This window comes from Giraffa tippelskirchi, chromosome 2 (genome assembly GCF_054371585.1).
Source record: "Giraffa tippelskirchi isolate mGirTip1 chromosome 2, T2T-mGirTip1v1.2.pri, whole genome shotgun sequence".
Lineage (NCBI taxonomy): Eukaryota > Metazoa > Chordata > Mammalia > Artiodactyla > Giraffidae > Giraffa > Giraffa tippelskirchi.
Window position 1 is genome coordinate 52,021,920 of NC_137276.1, and position 21,642 is coordinate 52,043,561.

Consider the following 21,642-nt stretch of genomic DNA (forward strand, 5'->3'; position numbering starts at 1 on the left):
TTATACCATTTAGTGCTTTTTAAGATTGTGGCTTATTTAAAGAGGAAATCCAGAGTGAGGTCATGATAGAATATAGTGGTTGCTGTTTTCCAAATGCTTGATGGGCGAGGGAACCCATCAGGATTACTACCCACGCAAGAGTGCAAACTAAATGAGAACTGCAGGGAAGGATTGAGTTGCTAAAACATCCTAATCTTAATTTAAAAAAAAACAACACACACTTTCAGTGTGGAACTTTTAGACACACAAAAGTAGAACATTAAAAGAACCTCATGTACCTGTTTTCTAGCTTCAGCAATTGTCAGTATATGGCAAATCTTGTTCCATCTATTGTATACACTATTCTGTCTCCTGGATTATTTTAAAGCAGATTTAGGACATCTTACTTTATCTGTAGATACTTTAATCGCAGTTTTCATTAAAGCCAGTGAAATCTCAAACAAGTGTGAAACTTAAAAGTGACTTAACAGGACCTAAAAATTTGGCCTTTTGAGAGATCTTGGAGTATTCTTATAAAGTTTGGCATCCAGAGCTATGAGCATTAGGGGTAAAAGAAAGCTTTTCTTGTCTTTTATATACAGCTACTCCTATTTTCCATCTTTTTGCGTTCTGCTACAGGTTTTTAATCTGGGTTCTAGAATAAAGTGTGTAAAGACTTGTATTTCTACTTGGCACACTTTCCTTGCTAGCCAGCTGGGATTCAGTCTACATATCCTGCCAAATATTGAGATAACTATGGCATAGGCACTTAATTTGCATGCCTGTCTTTGTAGCCAATTTTTTTTTCCATTTGCTTAAAACTGTACTGAGTATTTGTATAAGTTAGAGGGCTGTTACTGTCAGGAAATTAGGAACTTTGATTTAGAACTGAAGATCGTTTTTAGAAAGGGAAATGAATTGTTCTATTCCTGAAAGCTTAAAGTAGGCCAGGGACTTGTGACCTGAGAGAAGATTGTCGTCTACTCATTGGATAAAGTACAGGTGATTAATGAGGATTAAAGAATTCTGCAAGTATAGCACTGGTAAGAGTTACCTGCCTTCATTTAGATCTTGAATGTATTTGTCATATAGAATATACTTGTCATTCCTAAGATCAGCTTCTTTTAAGGGAAGAGGGCAAGATGCCTGTTGTTACTTTGTGCTAAGCCCTTTGTATCAGTTGATCTTTAATCGCAGCTGTTTAAGGCAGACTTTATTCCCATTTTAGAGGAGGTAAAGCATATTTCAAAGAAGTTGAATAACTTGAACTATTAAGTAGAAGATCTGAGAAACACCTAAAGTGTTCTTTTCATACAGTGTTGATGTATTCTAATGTGAATGAACTTAATTTGATCATATTTAAAGCTTTATATTTAAAATAACAGGCTGTCACCGTACGAGTTTTCTCTTGAAGTTGGAAATAACTTGGACAAATAACAAAATGTGTGTTACCTCTTGCCTCTGTTTAAATAATTTTCTTTTTAGTAAGAATGGTGGCCAAACCATTTATAAATACTGAAGAAAGCTGACCTTAATTTTTGCTAATAGGTACCCTCTATTTGCTAATTTTTAAAAATTCTGTATGGAAATTTAGCAATATGCAAATTCTGAGAGAGACACTGCAATTTCAAGTAAATAGATTTGTTTTAAAGTAGAACTTTAGTTTCTTGTAAAAGATTTTCTTAGTGAAAGGAGGCCCATCTCAGGGTTTGAGCAATAACACAAGTGCAGGTAATCACTAATATAGCTTGCATAGAAGTGAGTATACAGTGAGCAGTGTGTACAGAGTGGGAAATGGGCTTGGCAGGTGTATACAACTTGTTAAAGATGTTTGAAGGAGAGAAGAAAGGGGGCAGCTAGAGATATATCAGGGGTTCTGGAAAGTTTGATTGCATAAGAGAGTCTTGAAGCATAGGATCCAAAGCCCAGAGGAGGGGAGTGATCTTGGGAGAAGGGACGCTGCATTTCTTGGCTGGGAGGAAGGGGGGGTGAAAATGTGAGTTTAATGGGAGGATGGAAGATAAGGTTTTTAATGAACCAAAACTGCTTCCCCTCCCCCCCATCCTTTTTATAAAGTGACAAAGGAGGTCATCTCTTAAAGGGAGAAAGAAAAAAGGATGTGTGTGGTGGCTGGAGGGGAGAGGCAAAGTGTTCAAATAGATTTTTGAGAAAGTGGAAAAGGAAGGCGCTGTCTAGAGAGAGAGTAGAATTTCTGGACATTATTGATGCCTTAGCTGAAGTTTGTTATCACCGAAAACTCTTGAGTATGTGTGTTTTCCCCTCTCCTTTAGTAGGCCATATTAACCAGAATCAGTACAAAATATAGAATATTGGCTAGAATAATGAGAATTATGCTGGATTGGCATTTTGTCTGACTAGATATGGAATGAACAGATAGAGAAGAAAGAGAATTTAGGTTATTGACCAGAGAGTGATTGAAATGATGAACTGTGCACTTGAAACTTGACTAATTGGACAGGGGTGGGTGGATAGGAGAAAGGGAAGAGAGGTTAGTATACTGAGAGTCTTCATAAAGTCAAGAGTAGGATTCCTGAGACAAGCAAGTTGGGGAGTTGGTAGTAATTATGGATTGTCTTATTCTGATATTTGAGAATTGAAGCATTTTAGGATATGATAAGTTCCTGGATAAAATTGTGAACTGGTGACTAAGGTAGAATGTAGAAGACTTGATGGGAGAATAAGGAGCTGGGAGTTCAAGGGGTTAGAATTTGGTGGAATTCAGGGTAATAGCAGAAGTGGCATGGAAGGGTAGATTATAGATCTTGTTTAAAACCCTTAAATAAATGAAGAATAAGAGGTTGTTAGATGACAGGTAAGAGGAATATTATAGGGTAGCTAGATAGGTGGCACATGCCTCAAAGGAATGGACTTTTTGTAAGAGAGGGGAATAGTAATAGTTTGATAAAAGGCTCTGGAGAGCCAACATATGAGTAACTGCAAACCATCCTTCTCTGAGATACTGGAAGGGGCTGCATGAGAAGTGGCATTCTTAGTCAGGTTTCATTTAGGGCAAGGAAGTGGTAGAGGGCATGAGCCCCAGGTGTATGTGAATGTGCTGATCACTGAGGCTTGGATACTCGGGACTTAAAAGCTGTGGGGTGGTGGGGGCAGTGGGTTGTTGAATTAGAAGATGAGAAAGAAGCATAGGTACATTTTGAGGTAGATGGCAAGTTTGCATTTTGATACATCAGTCAGGGTCCCAACTGGAAACATGGCATGCCCCAGTTAGGCTCTTAACAGGAGATTTATTTTTATAATGGCTAATTACAAAGGTGTGTGAGGAATGTTAGGGAAAGCCTAACCTGGGTTAGGTGCATTGAAGCTCTTCTGTGGTGGGTCCCTCTTCCTACCTCCAACCCTGGCATCCACTGGTCAGTCTTCTGCCCCTGTAGCTTTGTTTTTTCCAGTATTTCCTATCCAAAGGGTCATTCAGTATGTAGCAATTTCAGCCTGGCTTTTCATTTAGCATAATACTTTTAAAGAGTATTCCATATTGTATGAATCAGTATTTATATCATTGAGTAGTATTCCATTGTATGTACCATGATCTATTCACAGTTGGAAAGACATTTGAGTTTTCAGATTTTGGCAATTATGAATGAAGTTGCTTCCAGTTCCACCTAGGTGTGGATTGCTAATCATGAAAATATTGATCCTAAATTTAAATGGTTGCAAAGGATATAAAATTTCTACAAAATAATAAAATAATTTCCTATAAATACTGGGATTTTATTATATTTATTTATATATTTAGATTTTAAAAAATATTATATTTATTTTCGTTTATATTTTGGTTGCACCTGTGGCATTCGGAATCTTAGTTCCCCAGCCACAGATCCAACCCATGACCCCTGCATTGGAAGCATGGAGTCACATTAAAAAAATGAGAGGAAGTTTTTCTTTTTAACAACCAGAAGATTTATAGCAACCTTTTTCTTTTTTGAAATTGTATTTTTTTTTGGCCACGTGGCATGTGGGATCCTAGTTCCCTGACCAGGGTTCAAACTTGACCCCTGTGCCTTGGAAGTGTGGAGTCTTAACTGCTGGGCCGCCAGGGAAATCCCTTGAAATTGTATTTCTATCCCACTTCCCCTTTAGGATTTTACCCTAATGAACATGTCTGTTAACGGTCATCTCTTCATAATTTTGTAGTACAAAATACATACATTTTTTGTGTATAAGTTTTTGTGCTAAGTCGGTTCAGTTGTGTCTGACTCTTTGCGACCCTATGGACCGTAGCCAACCAGGTTCCTTTGTTCGTGTGATTCTCCAGGCAAAATACTGGAGTGGGTTGCTGTGCCACACTCCAGGACATCTTCACCTAGGGATGGGGTTGCATCTCTTAACGTTTCCTGCATTGGCAGGTGGATTCTTTATCACTAGCGTCACTTAGGAAGCCCTATATATAAGTTTAAATGTAAACTTTTAAGAATTTTCTGTGATTCTAATGTTCAAAGTATTTGAAAATTCTTCTAGATTGTTATCACCACAGCTGTTAGTGTATAATTGATCAAATTGGTGTTAAGTTGATGAATTATTAATTATTAGTGTATAATTAGTAAACTGCATTTTAAAGGCAAAGTTTAATGGAAATGTACCTCTTTAATGATATGGGTAAAGCTGTTTTCAATTAGTTCATGTATATATGAATAAATATTATTGCTGGAATTAAGAAAAAGCTCTGACATCAATCTGTTCCTATTTTTTAATAACATGTAAATATGGAGGTACTATATTGATAAAAAATAAGGGTGGAAAGAGTTTTGCAATAGCGGTTTCTATTTGGAAAGCAATAAATAATTAGAACCACCTGACATGCAGTGGGTTTGTTTCCAGGACTTTAGAGTTACTCAGTTATTAAGCATGGATGCCAGTAATGTATCATATTATTTCTCTACTGTCATGCCAGAGTAGGAGCAATATTCATAGTAAAATTAGGGATAAGTGAGTGATATGCCATTATTTGTAATGTGGGAGAATAATTATTAATCCCAGGTGGGTTGGTACATCAGTTTTTGGACCACAGTATATGAGAAAGGTGGGGGTTTAGAAATGAATATCCCTAAAACTTGGGCTTCCCTAATGGCCCAGTGGTAAAGAATCTTCCTGCCAATGCGGGAGCCACAGGAGACACTGGTTTGATCCCTGGGTTGGGAAGATCCCCTGGAGGAAGAAATGGCAACCCACTCCTGTATTCTTGCCTGGATAATCCCATGGACAGAGTAGCCTGATGGGGTACAGTTCATGGGTTCTCAGAGTTGGACACAACTGAAGTGACTGAGCACACATGCACATAAGGAAGATGGGGATTTAGAAATGAATGTCCCTAAAATTTAATCGTGCCTTTGTATGTTTTGGAGTGCCTTTCTGTAACTCCAGGAGTCTGTGTATATAGTTGAAAGAGTTAATTTTCTGTGTGGATCATTGGTTGAGGATTGACTTGGGTATGTGGGTGTGTTCCCTGTTCTTCTGCAAGGGTGGGCAGAGATAGGCAGCTTGAGCAGGAGGCCATGGGAACAAACAAGCTTCTTGGCATGTGGGTGGGCAGTGGCAATGGGCCATAAGGTTCTCCACAGGCAGCTGTTGATAAGAAATGAGAATTGAGTTGGACTCTTCTGTGTAGTGGGCCCAGTCGAGTGGTTCTTTTGGAGCTGTTTTATCTTTAACATTACATATAGACTGTGTTTGGTAGGTATGTTTTATAAATAATTAAAAAATTATAAAATATAACTGAAATTACCACTTGAAATACTTAGCATTTTTTTCAAGTACTTTTTACCTTCCAAATCTTTGAGTAAAACTGATCTACTGAGGAAGATGTGCCATATTTTTCCTGTGACTTCTTAGGTGCCCCTTATATATAGCCACACACCTTTGTTGACAGTGAAAAATCAGTTTCCATTCATAGAAGCATGTGTTGACAGTTTCTTATGTATATTGTCATAATCTTTAATATGCACAGCATGTAAATCTATATATTCCTAAAAATACAAACGCATAAATGACAGTGTGGTATATACGTGTGTATACTGTGTATGTATGTGTGTACAGAAAAATCATTAAGATATACACATCAGTCAGTTCAGTTCAGTCGCTCAGTCGTGTCTGACTCTTTGTGACCCCATGAACTGCAGCACGCCAGGCCTCTCTGTCCATCACCAACTCCTGGAGTCTACCCAAACCCATGTCCATCGAGTCGGTGATGCCATCCAACCATCTCATCCTCTGTCGTCCCCTTCTCCTCCCGCCCCCAATCCTACCCAGCATTAGGGTCTTTTCCAATGAGTCAACTCTTCGCATGAGGTGGCCAGAGTATTGGAGTTTCAGCTTCAACATCAGTCCTTCCAATGAACACCCAGGATTGATCTCTTTTAGGATGGATTGATTGGATCTCCTTGCAGTCCAAGAGACTCTAAAGAGTCTTCTCCAACACCACAGTTCAAAAGCATCAATTCTTCGGTGCTCAGCTTTCTTCACCGTCCAGCTCTCACATCCATATATGACCACTGGAAAAACCATAGCCTTGACTAGACGGACTTTTGTTGGCAAAGTAATGTCTCTGCTTTTCAATATGCTATCTAGGTTGGCCATAACCTTCCTTCCAAGGAGTAAGCGTCTTTTAATTTCATGGCTGCAATCACCATCAGCAGTGATTTTGGAGCCCCCAAAAATAAAGTCTGCCACTGTTTCCACTGTTTCCCCATCTATTTGCCATGAAGTGATGGGACCAGATGCCATGATCTTAGTTTTCTGAATGTTGAGCTTTAAGCCAACTTTTTCACTCTCCTCTTTCACCTTCATCAAGATCTACCTTTCACCTTCATCAAAATCTACCTTGTTCTTCATGGTTTTCTATTATATGAATATACCATATTTAAGTATCTTAGGAATAGTTTGGCTGTTTCTAGTCATTTGCTATTAACAAAGAAATGCTATTTGGAACATCATTCTACTTTCATGTTTGAACATCATGTTCTCACATATAGTGGTAGAAGATGTTTCTAGAAGTGGAATTGAAAGAGCATAAATATTTAAATATTCAGCTGATATTGCAGTATTTCCCACTGACACTGGCTTTTTTGCCCTAGCATTATTCTGTTGAACTTTGGAGTTCATCTAGCTGAAAGAGGAAAAAATGTCTTCTTTATTTTGGGGGTTTAATTTTTTCTACTTTAGAATATGTACAGTTTTATTTTTTTTAATGTAAATAAAATTATCTGCACATGGTACAAAATTATAGTGGTTAAAAGCTTCCCACTTCCTTTTTCTAGTTGTGCCGGTTGTTCTTGACCATTGATTGACCATTCATAATTACTTTTGTTACCTTTTCTGACATGCTGTATATCTACAAAAATTTCAAGCAGTTACAAATTTGTGTGTGTGTTAGATCTACAAAATGATGACATGCTGTTTTATACCTTGCTTTTTCACTTAATATGTATTGGGAATAAGTCTTTGTCAATATATGGAAGTTTTCTTTCTGGCTTCCTTCTCTTTTTTATTTAAAAATACTGTTGCATTCATGGTATGTCAATTCCCCTTATGTTTTTTTTTGTAATTTCTAAGTCAGTTCCTTGTAGATGTCAGACTTTGGGTTGTTTCCAGTGTTTTTGTTTTCTTTAAAAAGTTGCTTTATTTTTTAGGCAGTAAACACCACTTAATAACTGTGTGGCTGTTAACTGTCTAGCATCTGAAATCTACTGTCCCTCATATGCAGAATGGGATACAGGTTCACATTTCGTTATCTGAAACATTTGAGGCCAGATCTGTCTTGGAATTGGGGTTAGTTTGGAATTATAAAGTATGTTTTTTTATATGAACCCCCATTAGGTACTCGGCAGCACTCTATTCAAACACAAGTGTTTATTCAGAAAAAGAAAATACTACCAATAGCCTTACTTAGATAAGGTCAGGTTTTGCTTCAAAACGCATCATCAGAAAACTTTGTTTTCAGAGATTTTTGGATGTTGCAATTGTGGATAAAGGCTTGTGAACTTGTAATAGTACCTATATCAGATGGTTGCTATGAGATCAAATGAATTAATGGATGGAAAGTATTTGGGACAGTACCAGGCACATACTGAGGGCTTAGTAAGTATAAATATAGTTCAGCTTTGTTTTACTTTCTTTTTCCAGCTTTATTGAGATACAATTAATATATAATGTTGTTTACTCTTGATTTTTAATTGTGAATGAAATTGAGTATCTTTTCATAAGTTATTAATTCATTCTATTTCTTTTTCTATTGATCTCTGTGTCTATACCTGCTTTTTCTGCTGGAACATTGATTGACTTACTGATGCATAAGAATTCTTATGACACCACTATATTGAGGAAATAAGCCTTTTCTATTTCCTTAATGATTGATGATGATCATTTTCCATGCTTTTTGGTATCAGTATAGTTTCTTTGATGTACCCTCACATTTCTTTGCTCATTTTTAATTGAGTTGCTGATTTTCTCATTGAATAAGAGTTCTTTATTTCCGATACAAGTATTGTATCAGACATTTATTGCAGATATTTTCTGAGTCTGATTTGTTTTTGCTTTCTCTTAACAGTGTTTTTTGCAGGGCAGAAGTTAGTTGTTTTGATTAAGTCCCATTTTATCAAATATTTCTTTTATGCCAATAGAGTACACTCTCCTCTCTAGGTAGCCCCTTCGTTGGATAGCTCTAGTTAATCTTTAATGCTGTTGCTTATCAGTCCTTATAATTTCTCTGAATTGAATGATGTCTATAGATTTAATAAGTTTGTTCCCTCTTTGCATGACAGCCATGCAGTTATTGAAAGGCAGTTTCCCATGTAACAGTGACACACCTCTCCCCCTGCCCCCAGGTTAAACTTTTCTGGTTACCTCAACTGCATTTCATGAGTCATGGTCTCCAAAGCCACTTCTCTGTGATCTGTACAGTCACCTTAGAAGTCAAAGGTTTTGTTTAAATTTAGACATCTGCATATCGTGCGATACTCATTGCAATCTGTCCAACATGTTAGATTTTTAGCTTCATCTCATCTGGATTTCTATTAATATGGGTTAAGATGGTTTATCTAGTATTTAAGTTTTCAGCAGCCACCACTAGAGGTAGTGTAATACATTAGAATTTGGTATGGTTGTTTTTGTGAGGTCAATTGGTCATTGATTCAGTTGGTGACCTTTGTTGTCATTGGCCTCTCTGGGCTGCCTTTTCTTCATCTGTATAATGCTGGATTTGGTGAACAGTGAACGGAGATATCGTCACTTTCTTCTGAAAAGGGTGAAGGTAGTATATATGCTGTTTATATAGAGACTAGCATACAGTTAATACAGATGTGTGTGTGTGTGTCTGTGTGTATCCAGCTTCAGTAACATAAGTTCATAGCTAGTCTTCATTTTTATCACCACCTACTCCCTTTTACCAGTGGATTATTTTGAAGCAAATTGACACTGAATTTCATACATAAATATAATTAACAGCTCAGCACTGCAAAAAAGATAACTGTAATATCATTGTTACAGTTTAAAGTAATTAATATGTGCCTTTGTTAATTTTTACTTTTAAGGCTTTTGAATAGACTGTAGACAGTGTAACATTCTAGAGGTATGGAAGACTTCCCCCTTACGCTTCATTCATCCTTTTTTCCTAAGATCAGTCTTATCTGTGCATAATACAGACTTGCCTCATTATTTTTAACAGCTACATAGTATTTAGATATGTGGCTGTATGCAATCAGGAGACTATGTTGTAGTGAGTTTCCTTGTTACTTATATTTTTCATACTCATGGAAAGTTATTTGTAGAGTAAATAAAACTGTGCTTCAGAGTCAGTTTATTTCTCTCACATGTACATTTTTAATTTTAAAAAATATTGCCAAATTGCTCTCTGTAATTATTGTAATAAGTAATACACTCCTACAGAAATGTAGTTTTATTTTTATTGCTCTGCAATATTTCTTTGTATTACTAGATCACTCTGTTGATTGTACTGTTAATGGTATATTTATATTTCCTAGTTTTGGAATGATGTTTTAAGTGTACTTCTATTATGTTGAACCATGTGGAATTGCTAACACTTGATTTAAAAGTGGAAGTTTCATATGGTTAAGTTTAATAAGCTGTTTAGTGCATGTATACATATATTTCTGTTAGATATGTACTTTGAATTGGAATTGCTGGGCCATAGAACAACAGGACCACTGACAAAATGTGGTCCACTGGAGAAGGCAATGGCAAACCACTTCAGTATTCTTGCCTTGAGAACCCCATGAACAGTATGAAAAGGCAAAAAGATAGGACACTGAAAAATGAACTCTCCAAGTCGGTAGGTGCCCAATATGCTGCTGGAGATCAGTGGAGAAATAACTCCAGAATGAAGAGATGGAGCCAAAGCAAAAACAGCATTCAGTTGTGGATGTGACTGGTGATGGAAGCAAGGTCCAGTGCTGTAAAGAGCAATATTGCATAGGAACCTGGAGTGTTAGGTTCATGAATCAAGGCAAATTGGAAGTGGTCAAACAGGAGATGGCAAGAGTAAATGTCGACATTTTAGGAATCCACGAACTAAAATGGACTGGAATGAGTGAATTTAACTCAGATGACTATTATATCTACTACTGTGGGCAAGAATCCCTGAGAAAAACAGAGTAGCCATCAAAGTCAACAAGAGTCCAAAATGCAGTACTTGGATGCAATTGCAAAAACGACAGAATGATCTCTGTTTGTTTCCAAGGCAAACCATTCAATATCACATTAATCCAAGTGTATGCCCCGACCAGTAACGCTGAAGAAGCTGAACTTGAACGGTTCTGTGAAGACCCACAAGACCTTCTAGAACTAACACCCAAAAAAGATGTCCTTTTCATTATAGGGGACTGGAACAAAAGCAGGAAGTCAGGAAACACCTGAAGTAACGGGCAAATTTGGCCTTGGAGTACAGAATGAAGCAGGAAAACTGTGAAGAGAAACAAAAAGCAAAGGAGAAAAGGAAAGATACACCCATTTGAATGCTGAGTTCCAAAGAATTGCAAGGAGAGATAAGAAAGCCTTCCTCAGTGGTCAGTGCAAAGAAATAGAGGAAAGCAATAGAATGGGAAGACTAGAGATCTCTTCAAGAATGTTAGAGATACTAAGGGAACATTTTATGCAAAGATGGGCTCAATAAAGGACAGAAATGGTGTGGACCTAACAGAAGCAGAAGATATTAGGAAGAGATGGCAAGGATACACAGATGAACTATACAAAAAAGATCTTCACGACTCAGATAATCACGATGGTGTGATTATCACTCACCTAGAGCCAAACATCCTGGAATGTGTAGTCAAGTGGGCCTTAGGAAGCATCACTACAAGCAAAGCTAGTGGAGGTGATGGAATTCCGGTTGAGCTATTTCAAATCTTAAAAGATGATGCTTTGAAAATGCTGCACTAAAATGCCAGCAAAAGTGAAAGACTCAGCAGTGGCCACAGGACTGGAAAAGGTCAGTTTTCATTCCAATCCCAAAGAAAGGCAATGCCAAAGAATGCTCAAAGCACCACACAGTTGCCCTCATCTGACATGCTAGTAAAGTGTTGCTCAAAATTCTCCAAGCCAGGCTTCAACAGTACCTGAACCATGAACTTCCAGATGTTTAAGCTGGTTTTAGAAAAGGCAGAGGAACCAGAGATCAAATTGCCAACATCTGCTGGATCATCGAAAAAGCAAGAGAGTTCCAGAAAAACATCTATTTCTGCTTTATTGACTGTGCCAAAGCCTTTGTGTGGGTCACAACAAAGTGGAAAATTCTGAAAGAGATGGGCATACCAGACCACCTGACCTGCCTCTTGAGAAATCTGTATGCAAGTCAGGAAGCAACAGTTAGAACTGGACATGGAACAGCAGACTGCTTCCAAATAGGAAAAGGAGTACGTCAAGGCTGTATATTGTCACCCTGCTTATTTAACTTATATGCAGAGTACATCATGAGAAACGCTGGGGTGGATGAAGCACAAGCCGGAATCAAGATCTCTGGGAGAAATATCAATAATCACAGATATGCAGATGACACCACCCTTATGGCAGAAAGTGAAGAAGAACTAAAGAGCCTCTTGATGAAAGTGAAAGAGGAGAGTGAAAAAGTTGGCTTAAAGCTCAACATTCAGAAAACTAAGATCATGGCATCTGGTCCCATCACTTCATGGCAAATAGACAGGGAAACAGTGGCAGACTTTATTTTTTTGGGCTTCAAAATCACTGCAGATGGTGACTGCAGCTTTGAAATTTAAAAATTGCTTGCTCCTTGGACTAAAAATTATGACCAACCTAGACAGCATATTAAAAAGCAGAGACATTACTTGGCCAACAAAGTTCTGTCTAGTCAAGGCTATGGTTTTTCCAGTAGTCATATGGATGTGAGAGTTGGACCATAAAGAAAGCTGAGTGCCAAAGAATTGATGCTTTTGAACTGTGGTGTTGGAGAAGACTCTTGAGAGTCCTTTGGACTGCAGGGAGATCCAACCAGTCCATCCTAAAGGAAATCAGTCCTGAATATTCATTGGATGGACTGATGTTGAAGCTGAAACTCCAATACTTTGGCCACGTGATGTGAAGCACTGATTCATTTGAAAAGACCCTGATGCTGGGAAAGATTGAAGGCGGGAAGAGAAGGGGACGACAGAGGATGAGATGGTTGAATGGTATCACTGACTCGATGGACATGAGTTTGAGTAAGCTCTGGGAGTTGGTGATGAACAGGGAAGTCTGGCGTGGTGCAGTCCATGGGGTCGCAAAGAGTGACACGACTGAGCGACTGAAGTGAATTCAACTGAGGATAACTGTTAAGTTTAGCTTTTGTAGGTAATGCCAGAGTGGTGGTTTCCGGTTTTGCTACGACTTGTTGAAGTTGCTTTACCTTCTCCACAATACTTGGCATTGTGAATTTTAACTCTGGATGGTTGTGCAGTAGCATCTCATTATGGTTTTAATTTGCATCTTCCTAATAACTAATGAATTAAATGTCTTTTAATTTATATGTTTAGTGAATATTCTTTTTTTAAATCAAGGGACTGATCAAATCGCTTTATCATTTTTCTGTTTTTTCTTTTTATTGAATATCTTATTGTTGAGTTGTAGGCATTGTAATTCCCCTGCCCCGCTGGTCTGGGTAGTTCTCTTAAAAAGCATTGTAGTTTTTAATCTTTTCTTTTTTGTGTGGGGGGGGCGGCGGAGCACAGTGCAGCATAGAGGATCCTGGACTGGGAGGAAATTCCCTAAATAGTGTTTTTTTAAAAATTTTTTTAATTGGAGTATAATTGCCTTACAATGTTGTGTTAGTTTCTGCTGTACAACAAAGTGAGTCAGCTATTAGTGTACATATATCCGCTCCCTCTTGAGCCTCCCACCCAACCCCATGTGTCACCCCTCTAGGTCATCACAGAGCACTGAGCTGAGTTCCCTGTACTATACAACAGCTTCACCCTAGCTATGTATTTTACAGATAGTGTATGTTGGTGCTACTCTCTCAATTTGTCCCACCCTCCCCTTCCCCTTCTGTGTTCACAAGTCCATTCTCTATGTCTGTGACTCTATTTCTGCCTGGCAGTTTCTACCTTTTTTGCCCTTTATTTCTGCCATTTTTCTAAGGGCTTCCCTGGTGGCTCAGAGGGTAAAAGTGTCTGCCTGCAATGCAGGAGACCCAGATTTGATCCCTGGGTCGGGAAGATCCCCTGGAGAAGGAAATGGCAACTCACTCCAGTACTCTTGCCTGGAAAATCCCATGGACGGAGAAGCCTGATACGCTACAGTTCATGGGGTTGCAAAGAGTTGGTCACGACTGAGCGACTTCACTTTCACTTTCTGCCATTTTTCTAGATTCCATATATATGCATTAATTATGATATTTTTCTCTTTCTGACTTTACCCTTTATGACTGACTTTAGGGCATATGTATCTTTCTGAATTATGGTATTCTCAGAGTATATGCCCAGTAGTGGGATTGCTGCGTCATATGGTAGTTCTATTTTTTGTTTTTTTAAGGAACCTCCATACTGTTCTCCATAGTGGCTGTATCAATGTATTTTCCCACCTACAGTGCAAGAGAGTTCCCTTTTCCCCACACTTGCTCCAGCAGTTACTCTTTGTAGATTTTTTGATGATGCCCATTCTGATCATTGTGGTTTTGATTTGCATTTCTCTTATAATGAGGGATGTGGAGCATCTTTTCACGTGTTTGATGGTGGTGCATCTTCTTTGGAGAAATGTAAAAATGTGGGGCACTTCACAAATTTGCATGTCATCCTTGTGCAGAGGCCATGCCAATCTCTGTATCATTCCAATTTTAGTATATGTGCTGCTGAAGCGAGCACATTAGCGGTTTTTTAATGGACATTTAATTTTGGTGAAATTTCTTTTGCTTAATGGTTGAAGATAAGTGATGTTTCAGAACATGTTATTGAATAATCTTTCCCATAGAGATATGAAGTTCTACAATTAACATATACTGCTTTCCCAGATATTTTGCTCCTTCCCTTGTCCTTTATCAGTTAAAAAATATATTTTGGAGTGTGTGAAAAATTGCTTAAATTATAGATACTTTCCCTGAAAACTGTGCGCACAGACTTTTTTTTCATACAGTTTCACAAGATATGCGGAAACCATGAGATCATTCATAAATCGCTAATCAAACCTCCCTTCCCACTTTTTAAGTATTTCAGAGTTCACTTCATCCATGGAAGCTTTAAATAATCCCACCTGAGTATTTTCCTTTATAAAACCATGTATACTCACATTATTGTAAGTACTGATGTGTTTTTATTATAAATGGAATCTTCTTATTTCCTTTCAAAATTAAGAATCTTACGGAAATAGTAGACATTTAATTAAACTTCTGTGTAAGGTTGCTTACTGTCTTTTAGATAAGCAGAATGAAGCTTAGAGAGGAAGTACGAGTTGCCAACTTTTTACACATCTAATTACTGTCTTAGGTGTGTGGTTCAATACCGTGTTTCTCAAATTCCAAATTCCATGTAGTCTTTACTATGCTGAATTCCCTCTCTCATATGCTACCTAATATATAAAAGACTGGGTATGTATATAGTGATGCTAAAATCTAGTGCTAGTAAAAGGCATTTATTAAGTATCTTTGAAGATGGTGCTAGGCTAAGTCTTCTGAAAACTTTCTCCATAATCCAGTCTATACCCTCTAGGTTAAGGAAGAACAGTAGGCCTTAGAATGTAGTTTTGGATTCCTTGCTTGAAGCTGATAGACACAGGGTCTTAAGGAAATATTGATGAACATACAGATTAAATTTCACTAAGAAATGTCTCACTAAAAGGTTATTAAAAATATACTCTATATTTTGGCAGAGTTGTTACAGTAGTTATAACAGTTTGCATTTGTGTGGTGCTCTTTAACCTGCAAGTATCCTTAGTTACATTATCTTCTTTTATCTGTTCAAATTGTCCTTGAGACAGATTTTATTAGCTCATTTTTTCAGATGAAGAAATTGTCCCCACTTCTTAAGGTGACTTGCCCAAGGTCATTGTAGCCAGTAAGTGGCAGAGCTGGCACTTGCCCATTTAACTCCTAAACTGTTATCTTTGCTAGAAATGCATTTCTGTTTACATAGTTGGTTTAGCTTAAAACAGAGTTAATACTTACCTTCTCTGTTAAAAAAAAAAAAGAGGGTGCCTACTGGGTTGGACATTTGAACAAAGATAGATGAGTCTGCTTTCTTGTTGAGGTGGTGTGAGTGAACCTTGTTGGCATATGGAAAAGAGTTTAGCCATCTAAGAACTGGAAATAAGGAAGATTTCCAAATAGAAATGTTGCAGAAGCCCTAAATTGTCTCAGTACAAGCCATTTTAAAAGAAAGAAAAAAGAAAAACAACTCAATTTTTACTCCCTTTCTCCCTGCCATGATGTTTTGAGATATAACTTGAATTTATCTGACAGGGAAGCTGGGGTCCATTTGAGGAGAAAGGATAGTTGAAGGTAATTACTCTTTTGCATTTTAGGACAGGATAGCCTTGCTCTCTCTTCTGAAGGTATAGTTGAGAATATTTGTTGAAGACCTAAATGGTGAAGGACTGTAGAAAGTATCCAGTTTATATATTAGAATACTGTTGTAGAAAACTTAGATAGCTTTTCTTGTGCAGAACTCTTTGTTGATTTACTTAGCTTTTATCTATGTAATGTATTTCATAAATTTAAAAATTATATAGTATACTTTTATAGTTCATCTGTAAGATTATGCTATGTAATTGAATACATGAATAAATTATATTTGCTAGTGACATAACTTTTAGTGACAGTACTTCATTCTGTAGGGTTCTTTGTTACTCTTTGCACTTGAATATATAAAGGTATGCTCACAACAGAGTGAGATTTACATGTGAAAGGCAGCCCGTGAGAATACTCTGATTTTAGGGGAAATGGGAGTGGTAAGTAAAACTTGAAGTAGTAATTTTTAAAAACATGAATAATAAAGTTTATTGTTATCATAAAACTTTTTTTGTCAAAAGGATGTTTTTACATAAAACAATTAGAAATAGCTTAAGACAGTGCTGTGCGGCTATAAAAATGGTGTGGTATGATATTTGATGACATCTCATACACATCTTCAGAGAAGGCGACGGCAACCCACTCCAGTCCTCTTGCCTGGAAAATCCCATGGATGGAGGAGCCTGGTAGGCTGCAGTCCATGGGGTCGCTAGGAGTCGGACATGACTGAGCGACTTCACTTTCACTTTTCATTTTCATGCCTTGGAGAAGGAAATGGCAACCTACTCCAGTACTCTTGCCTGGAGAATCCCAGGGACGGGGAAGCCTGGTGGGCGGCCTTCTCTGGGGTCGCACAGAGTCGGACACGACTGAAGCGACTTAGCAGCAGCAGCAGCATACACATCTTTGTAGCTAAGCATACAAAGCATTCCCATAGGCATTTGTTAGCAAATAATTCCATTAATAATGCTGTAAGTAGTATGGGTCACTTGCTTCCCTTTTGAACAGAGGAAGAAATTGAAACCCTCAGGAAAACTCCCTAAGTGACTGGTCTTCTCTGAGCCCTACACAAGTCTCCAGATTCAGCTACTAGTGCTCTTTCCATTTGTTATAAAAGCAGTGGTATCATTTCTTAAGGTTTGGTTTTAAACTTGGCTTTGTTTCAGCCCCTGTTAAGAACGTATCAGATGTCAGAGTCAGCTATTAATTGTTAGCTTTTCAGTATTTTATGCTTAGTAATATGAAACTTCTGAGATTATGAAAACTATAGTTCCTTGCCTTTGGCTGAGAAATATCTAAGAATAAAGCAGTCATACCTGTAAATTAGATGCCTTCTAGAAGTAAGTAAATATAAATTACATTTACAACCATTGGGTAGCATTAAAAATTGTATAGTGAATTTATGTAAAGCATCTCTTTGCTTGCATTTGATGGTTTGTTAATTGAGATTTGTAATTGTATAGTGAATTCATGTAAAGCATCCCTTTGCTTGTATTTGATGGTTGATTGAGATTTGGAAAGGACTTTGTTGGGCTTCCCTGGTGGCTCAGACGGTAAAGCATCTGTCTGCAATGCAGGAGACCTGGGTTCGATCCCTGGGTTGGGAAGATCCCCTGGAGAAGGAAATGGCAGCCCACTCCAGTATTCTTGCCTGGAAAATCCCATGGACAGCAGAGCCCGGTAGGCTACCGTCTATGGGGTCGCAAAGAGTTGGACACGACTGAGCGACTTCACTTGATAAATGTAGGTTTTTTTGTTTATTTTGTAACTTTATTAATTTATCATAAATATTTAATCTGGGTTTTTTTTTTACCAACAAGTGCTTGGAGAACTAATTGTAATACCAGTTTGAATCACATTTCCATCTCTTATTTAGAAAGATTAAAAAAATATTTTTAATGTCAAAATTAAAGACAACAAAAATGGATTCCCCAGCTATAAAATAAATAGTCAATTCATGGTTTACCACTGGCTGATATGGATAAATAAGGGCTTCCCTGGTGGCTTAGTGGTAAAGAATCTGCCTGTGGTGCAGAAGATGCAGGAGGCCCTGGGTTCGATCTCTGGGTTGGGATGATTCACCTGAAAGAGGGCCCGGCAGTCCACTGCAGTATTCTTGCCTGAAGAATCCCATGGACAGAGGAGCCTGACAGGCTACAGTCCATAGGGTAGGAGTCGGATACGACTGAAGCGACTGAGCATGCAGCAGGATATGGATAAATAACCACTGTAGCCATGAAACTTAGGCATCAGAGGCACTGCTTAAAAAAAAGCATTGAAATTATATGGCTTTTACAATTAGAAGAAGGAATGAAAAGCAGAGTTGACTACAGAAACCTGACCCTGGAACAGGTTTCTAGACAGAACTGACATGCCATATGGGCAACTCTACTCCAGAGACATAGGCACTGCCAGAATGTCTTCATTAATTGTGTTACATTGTTTAGGTTCTACTAAATAATTTTTAGTTTAAGCATTTTTGTTTGAAAATCCATTGTATCTCTGAGAAGGTTTGACTATGTGTATGTCATTCTGAATTGATCCTATTGTTCAACACTGCTGAAATCTCTTAAATTGAGGCTAACAATTTTAAGGGACTTGGATGCCTAGGGAGAGATCACTAGAAGACATGAGAGCTATATGCTGAAAAGGTATAAGGATAAATTGTCGGATACATAAACATTTATTTTTTCCACAATTTAAAATTACTGCAATTATTTCAAAATTAAATGACTTCTATTAATTAACCAAATGTCCCTTTTATTAACTTTTACATTGATACCACTCATGTTTTTATCCTTTGACCTATTTTTCATTTTTATAGATAAAGTGGAGAACTTTAGTGAAGAACATGAAAAGAATAGTCACCATATTTACAAAAATGCTGAAGACAGTACTAAGAAACACAATGCAGAAACTACAGTGGCTTCTGGATACAAAGCTGATGAAATCAAGGAAAATGATACTTGGAATTCCCAACTTGGAAAAAGGTCAGAATCGCCATCAGAAACATCGTCAATCAAGGGATCTGTAAGAACTGGTTTATATGAATGGGATAATGATTTTGAAGATAGCAGATCTGAAGATTGTATTTTAAATTTGGATAGTGATCCTCTTTTGGAGATGAAGGATGAGGATTTTAAAAATCGGTTGGAAAATCTAAATGAAGCCATTGAGGAAGACATGATGCAAAGTGTTCTTAGGCCAAGCAACTGTAGGACGTACTGTAGGGCCAATAAAGCAAAATCCTCACAAGGAGCATCGAATTTTGATAAGCTAATGGACGGCACCAGTCAGGCCTTAGCCAAAGCAAACAGTGAATCAAGTAAAGATGGCCTGAATCAGGCAAAGAAAGGCAGTGTAAGTTGTGGGACCAGTTTTAGAGGGACGGTTGGACGGACTAGAGATTATACTGTTTTACATCCATCTTGCTTGTCAGTTTGTAATGTCACTATACAGGATACTATGGAACGCAGCATGGATGAGTTCACTGCTTCAACTCCTGCAGATTTGGGAGAAGCTGGCCGGCTAAGAAAAAAAGCAGATATTGCAACATCTAAGACCACTACTAGATTTCGACCTAGTAATACTAAATCTAAAAAGGATGTTAAACTTGAATTTTTTGGCTTTGAAGATCATGATGAGACAGGAGGTGATGAGGGAGGTTCTGGCAGTTCTAACTACAAAATTAAGTATTTTGGCTTTGATGATCTCAGTGAAAGTGAAGATGATGAAGATGATGACTGTCAGGTGGAAAGAAAGACAAGCAAAAAAAGAACTAAAACAGCTCCATCACCCTCCTTGCAGCCTCCTCCAGAAAGCAATGATAATTCCCAGGACAGTCAGTCTAGTACTAATAATGCAGGTAAGACTTAAAAAATTAAAAGTAAATGTGTTTTTCAGGCTTAAATAACAGCTACTTAGTTTTCTCCTGGATAGCTTGTAACTTGTTACTGCATTTAATTTTAACAGAAATACCTATTTAGTGCCAAAGATTACCTTATCTAAAGATAACAGCATTTTAAATGTAAATAAAGTTCCACCTTACAAGGAATCAATTTGTAAATTGAGGAGTCTTTTCATATTTGTATTTTAATTCTGCCATTGGCACTTGAGAATTTTAAAATTGTGTATGTTTGTGTGTACACAGAGATACCAAACATCTTGATGATTTAGCTTTGAAAAACTAAACCCAATGGAGACGAAGGATAGACTTTGGTCATTTAGAATAGCATTGATAATAGATGGTTGAAATGAGGGAAATACCTTAAATTTATAAAGTTAAGATTAAATGTTAATCTTAAGGATCTCCCTTATAAGTTAACTTAATAAAATTGAAAGATGCTGAGTGTTTTTACATTCTTATCAGTGAAATTAATTTGTCCCTTAAGATAGTAGAACTCGTAATGACTTGAGTTGATAGTCTCCACTGAAAGACAAAAGAAATAGGTTAGCCTTGCTATGAATAAGTCACTACTTGACAAGAACATTATGTGAATTGACTGTTGAGTGAGGAAGAGTATGTGAAAGCCTCTGTGATACAGGGGCTTATATTTATTTATATTTAACCAAATACATTTTTCTTATATTGGTTTACTTGTTGAAGCTTTTGTCCTTTTAGGGTCATAGAACAAGAATCATGGTGAATTAGAGCTATCATAGTGTTTCTATGTACAGATTCTCTCATAGAGTATGTCATACTTGAGACTACTTACCATTTTGCTTCAGTTGACCTAAAAATTTTGCTAGATTAGAATCATTCTTATTTTCAAAACTAGAATTATACAGGAGTACCCCCTAGCAGCCTGCCTTACTCCCCACTGGAAAAAATAAGACCATTTTCAGAATTCATGCCATGTTGTCTTGAATCCCTTCTGAAGAAATGAAGTCTGGTGCATCTTTGCTAGTCACTTGAGCTATGACTGGGCAGACAGCTTTACATTTGCTTTCTCAGGAGGATGATTAGTAACTGAATACTGAAACCTGAACCCCTGTCCTGGTACAACCTACTTAGTAGTTAGCTTAGTTAGCAAGTTATCCTGAATCATTAGACTCCCTTTCAGAAACGTCAAGTTGATACCAAATAACGTTTAAAAATTAGAGACCATTTGATTGATGTATTCAAAGTTGGAATCTTAAGTCTTCATACGTAGATTTGAAGTGTTTGAAACAGCAAACAGTTTTAAGAGTTAGGATAGAGAAAAGTCTCCCTGTTTTTTTCCTCCTCTTTTTATTTTATTTAGGCTAGGGAAAAAATACAACCATTTGGAAATTAATCTAATCCTTTGGTTGGTTTTGTGAGAACACCACAGACCATTGAACTACATTGTACTAGATCATTCTGTATCTTTTGCCAAGGATAGCTATATCCTTTTTTTTTTTTTAAATATGGCTTCTGTAGATGTTAAGCAGGCATTCCTTGAAGGCCAACATGATTCAGTGTACTTTAATTCTAAAAAAATGTTACAGGTACATACCACCTGTTGGTGTGTGCATGTGTGTATTTTAAACTAGACTGCCAGTTTTAATGTTGATAGATAACAAGCAGTTATATGAATGTTGAAGAACAAATTATTCTGGAAAAGAATTGATTCTGCTGATAAAATTGGAGCACATACACTGCAGTTAAGTTTCTGATTTTCTTCTAGAGTAGGGTACAAGCAGGGAGTGAGTATGGGAGAGTGAGA

At 37.4% G+C, this 21,642-nt stretch overlaps 1 protein-coding gene and 1 non-coding gene across 9 annotated transcripts in view; one reads left to right on the forward strand and one right to left on the reverse strand.

Annotated features, from left to right (window-relative positions):
• The window catches only part of WAPL (WAPL cohesin release factor), a 73,456-nt gene that overhangs the window by 6,362 nt on the left and 45,452 nt on the right, over positions 1-21,642 (forward strand). For all 8 annotated transcript variants that reach the window (XM_081562952.1, XM_081562971.1, XM_081562934.1 and 5 more), the window contains one exon: positions 18,780-19,820. In XM_081562952.1, coding sequence (XP_081419078.1) covers positions 18,780-19,820 — 1,041 coding nt within the window. The remainder of the gene's footprint in view (positions 1-18,779; positions 19,821-21,642) is intronic.
• Positions 14,215-14,318, reverse strand: LOC145539979 (U6 spliceosomal RNA). Its single transcript, XR_014078116.1, has one exon. It is a non-coding gene; the product is annotated as a U6 spliceosomal RNA (small nuclear RNA).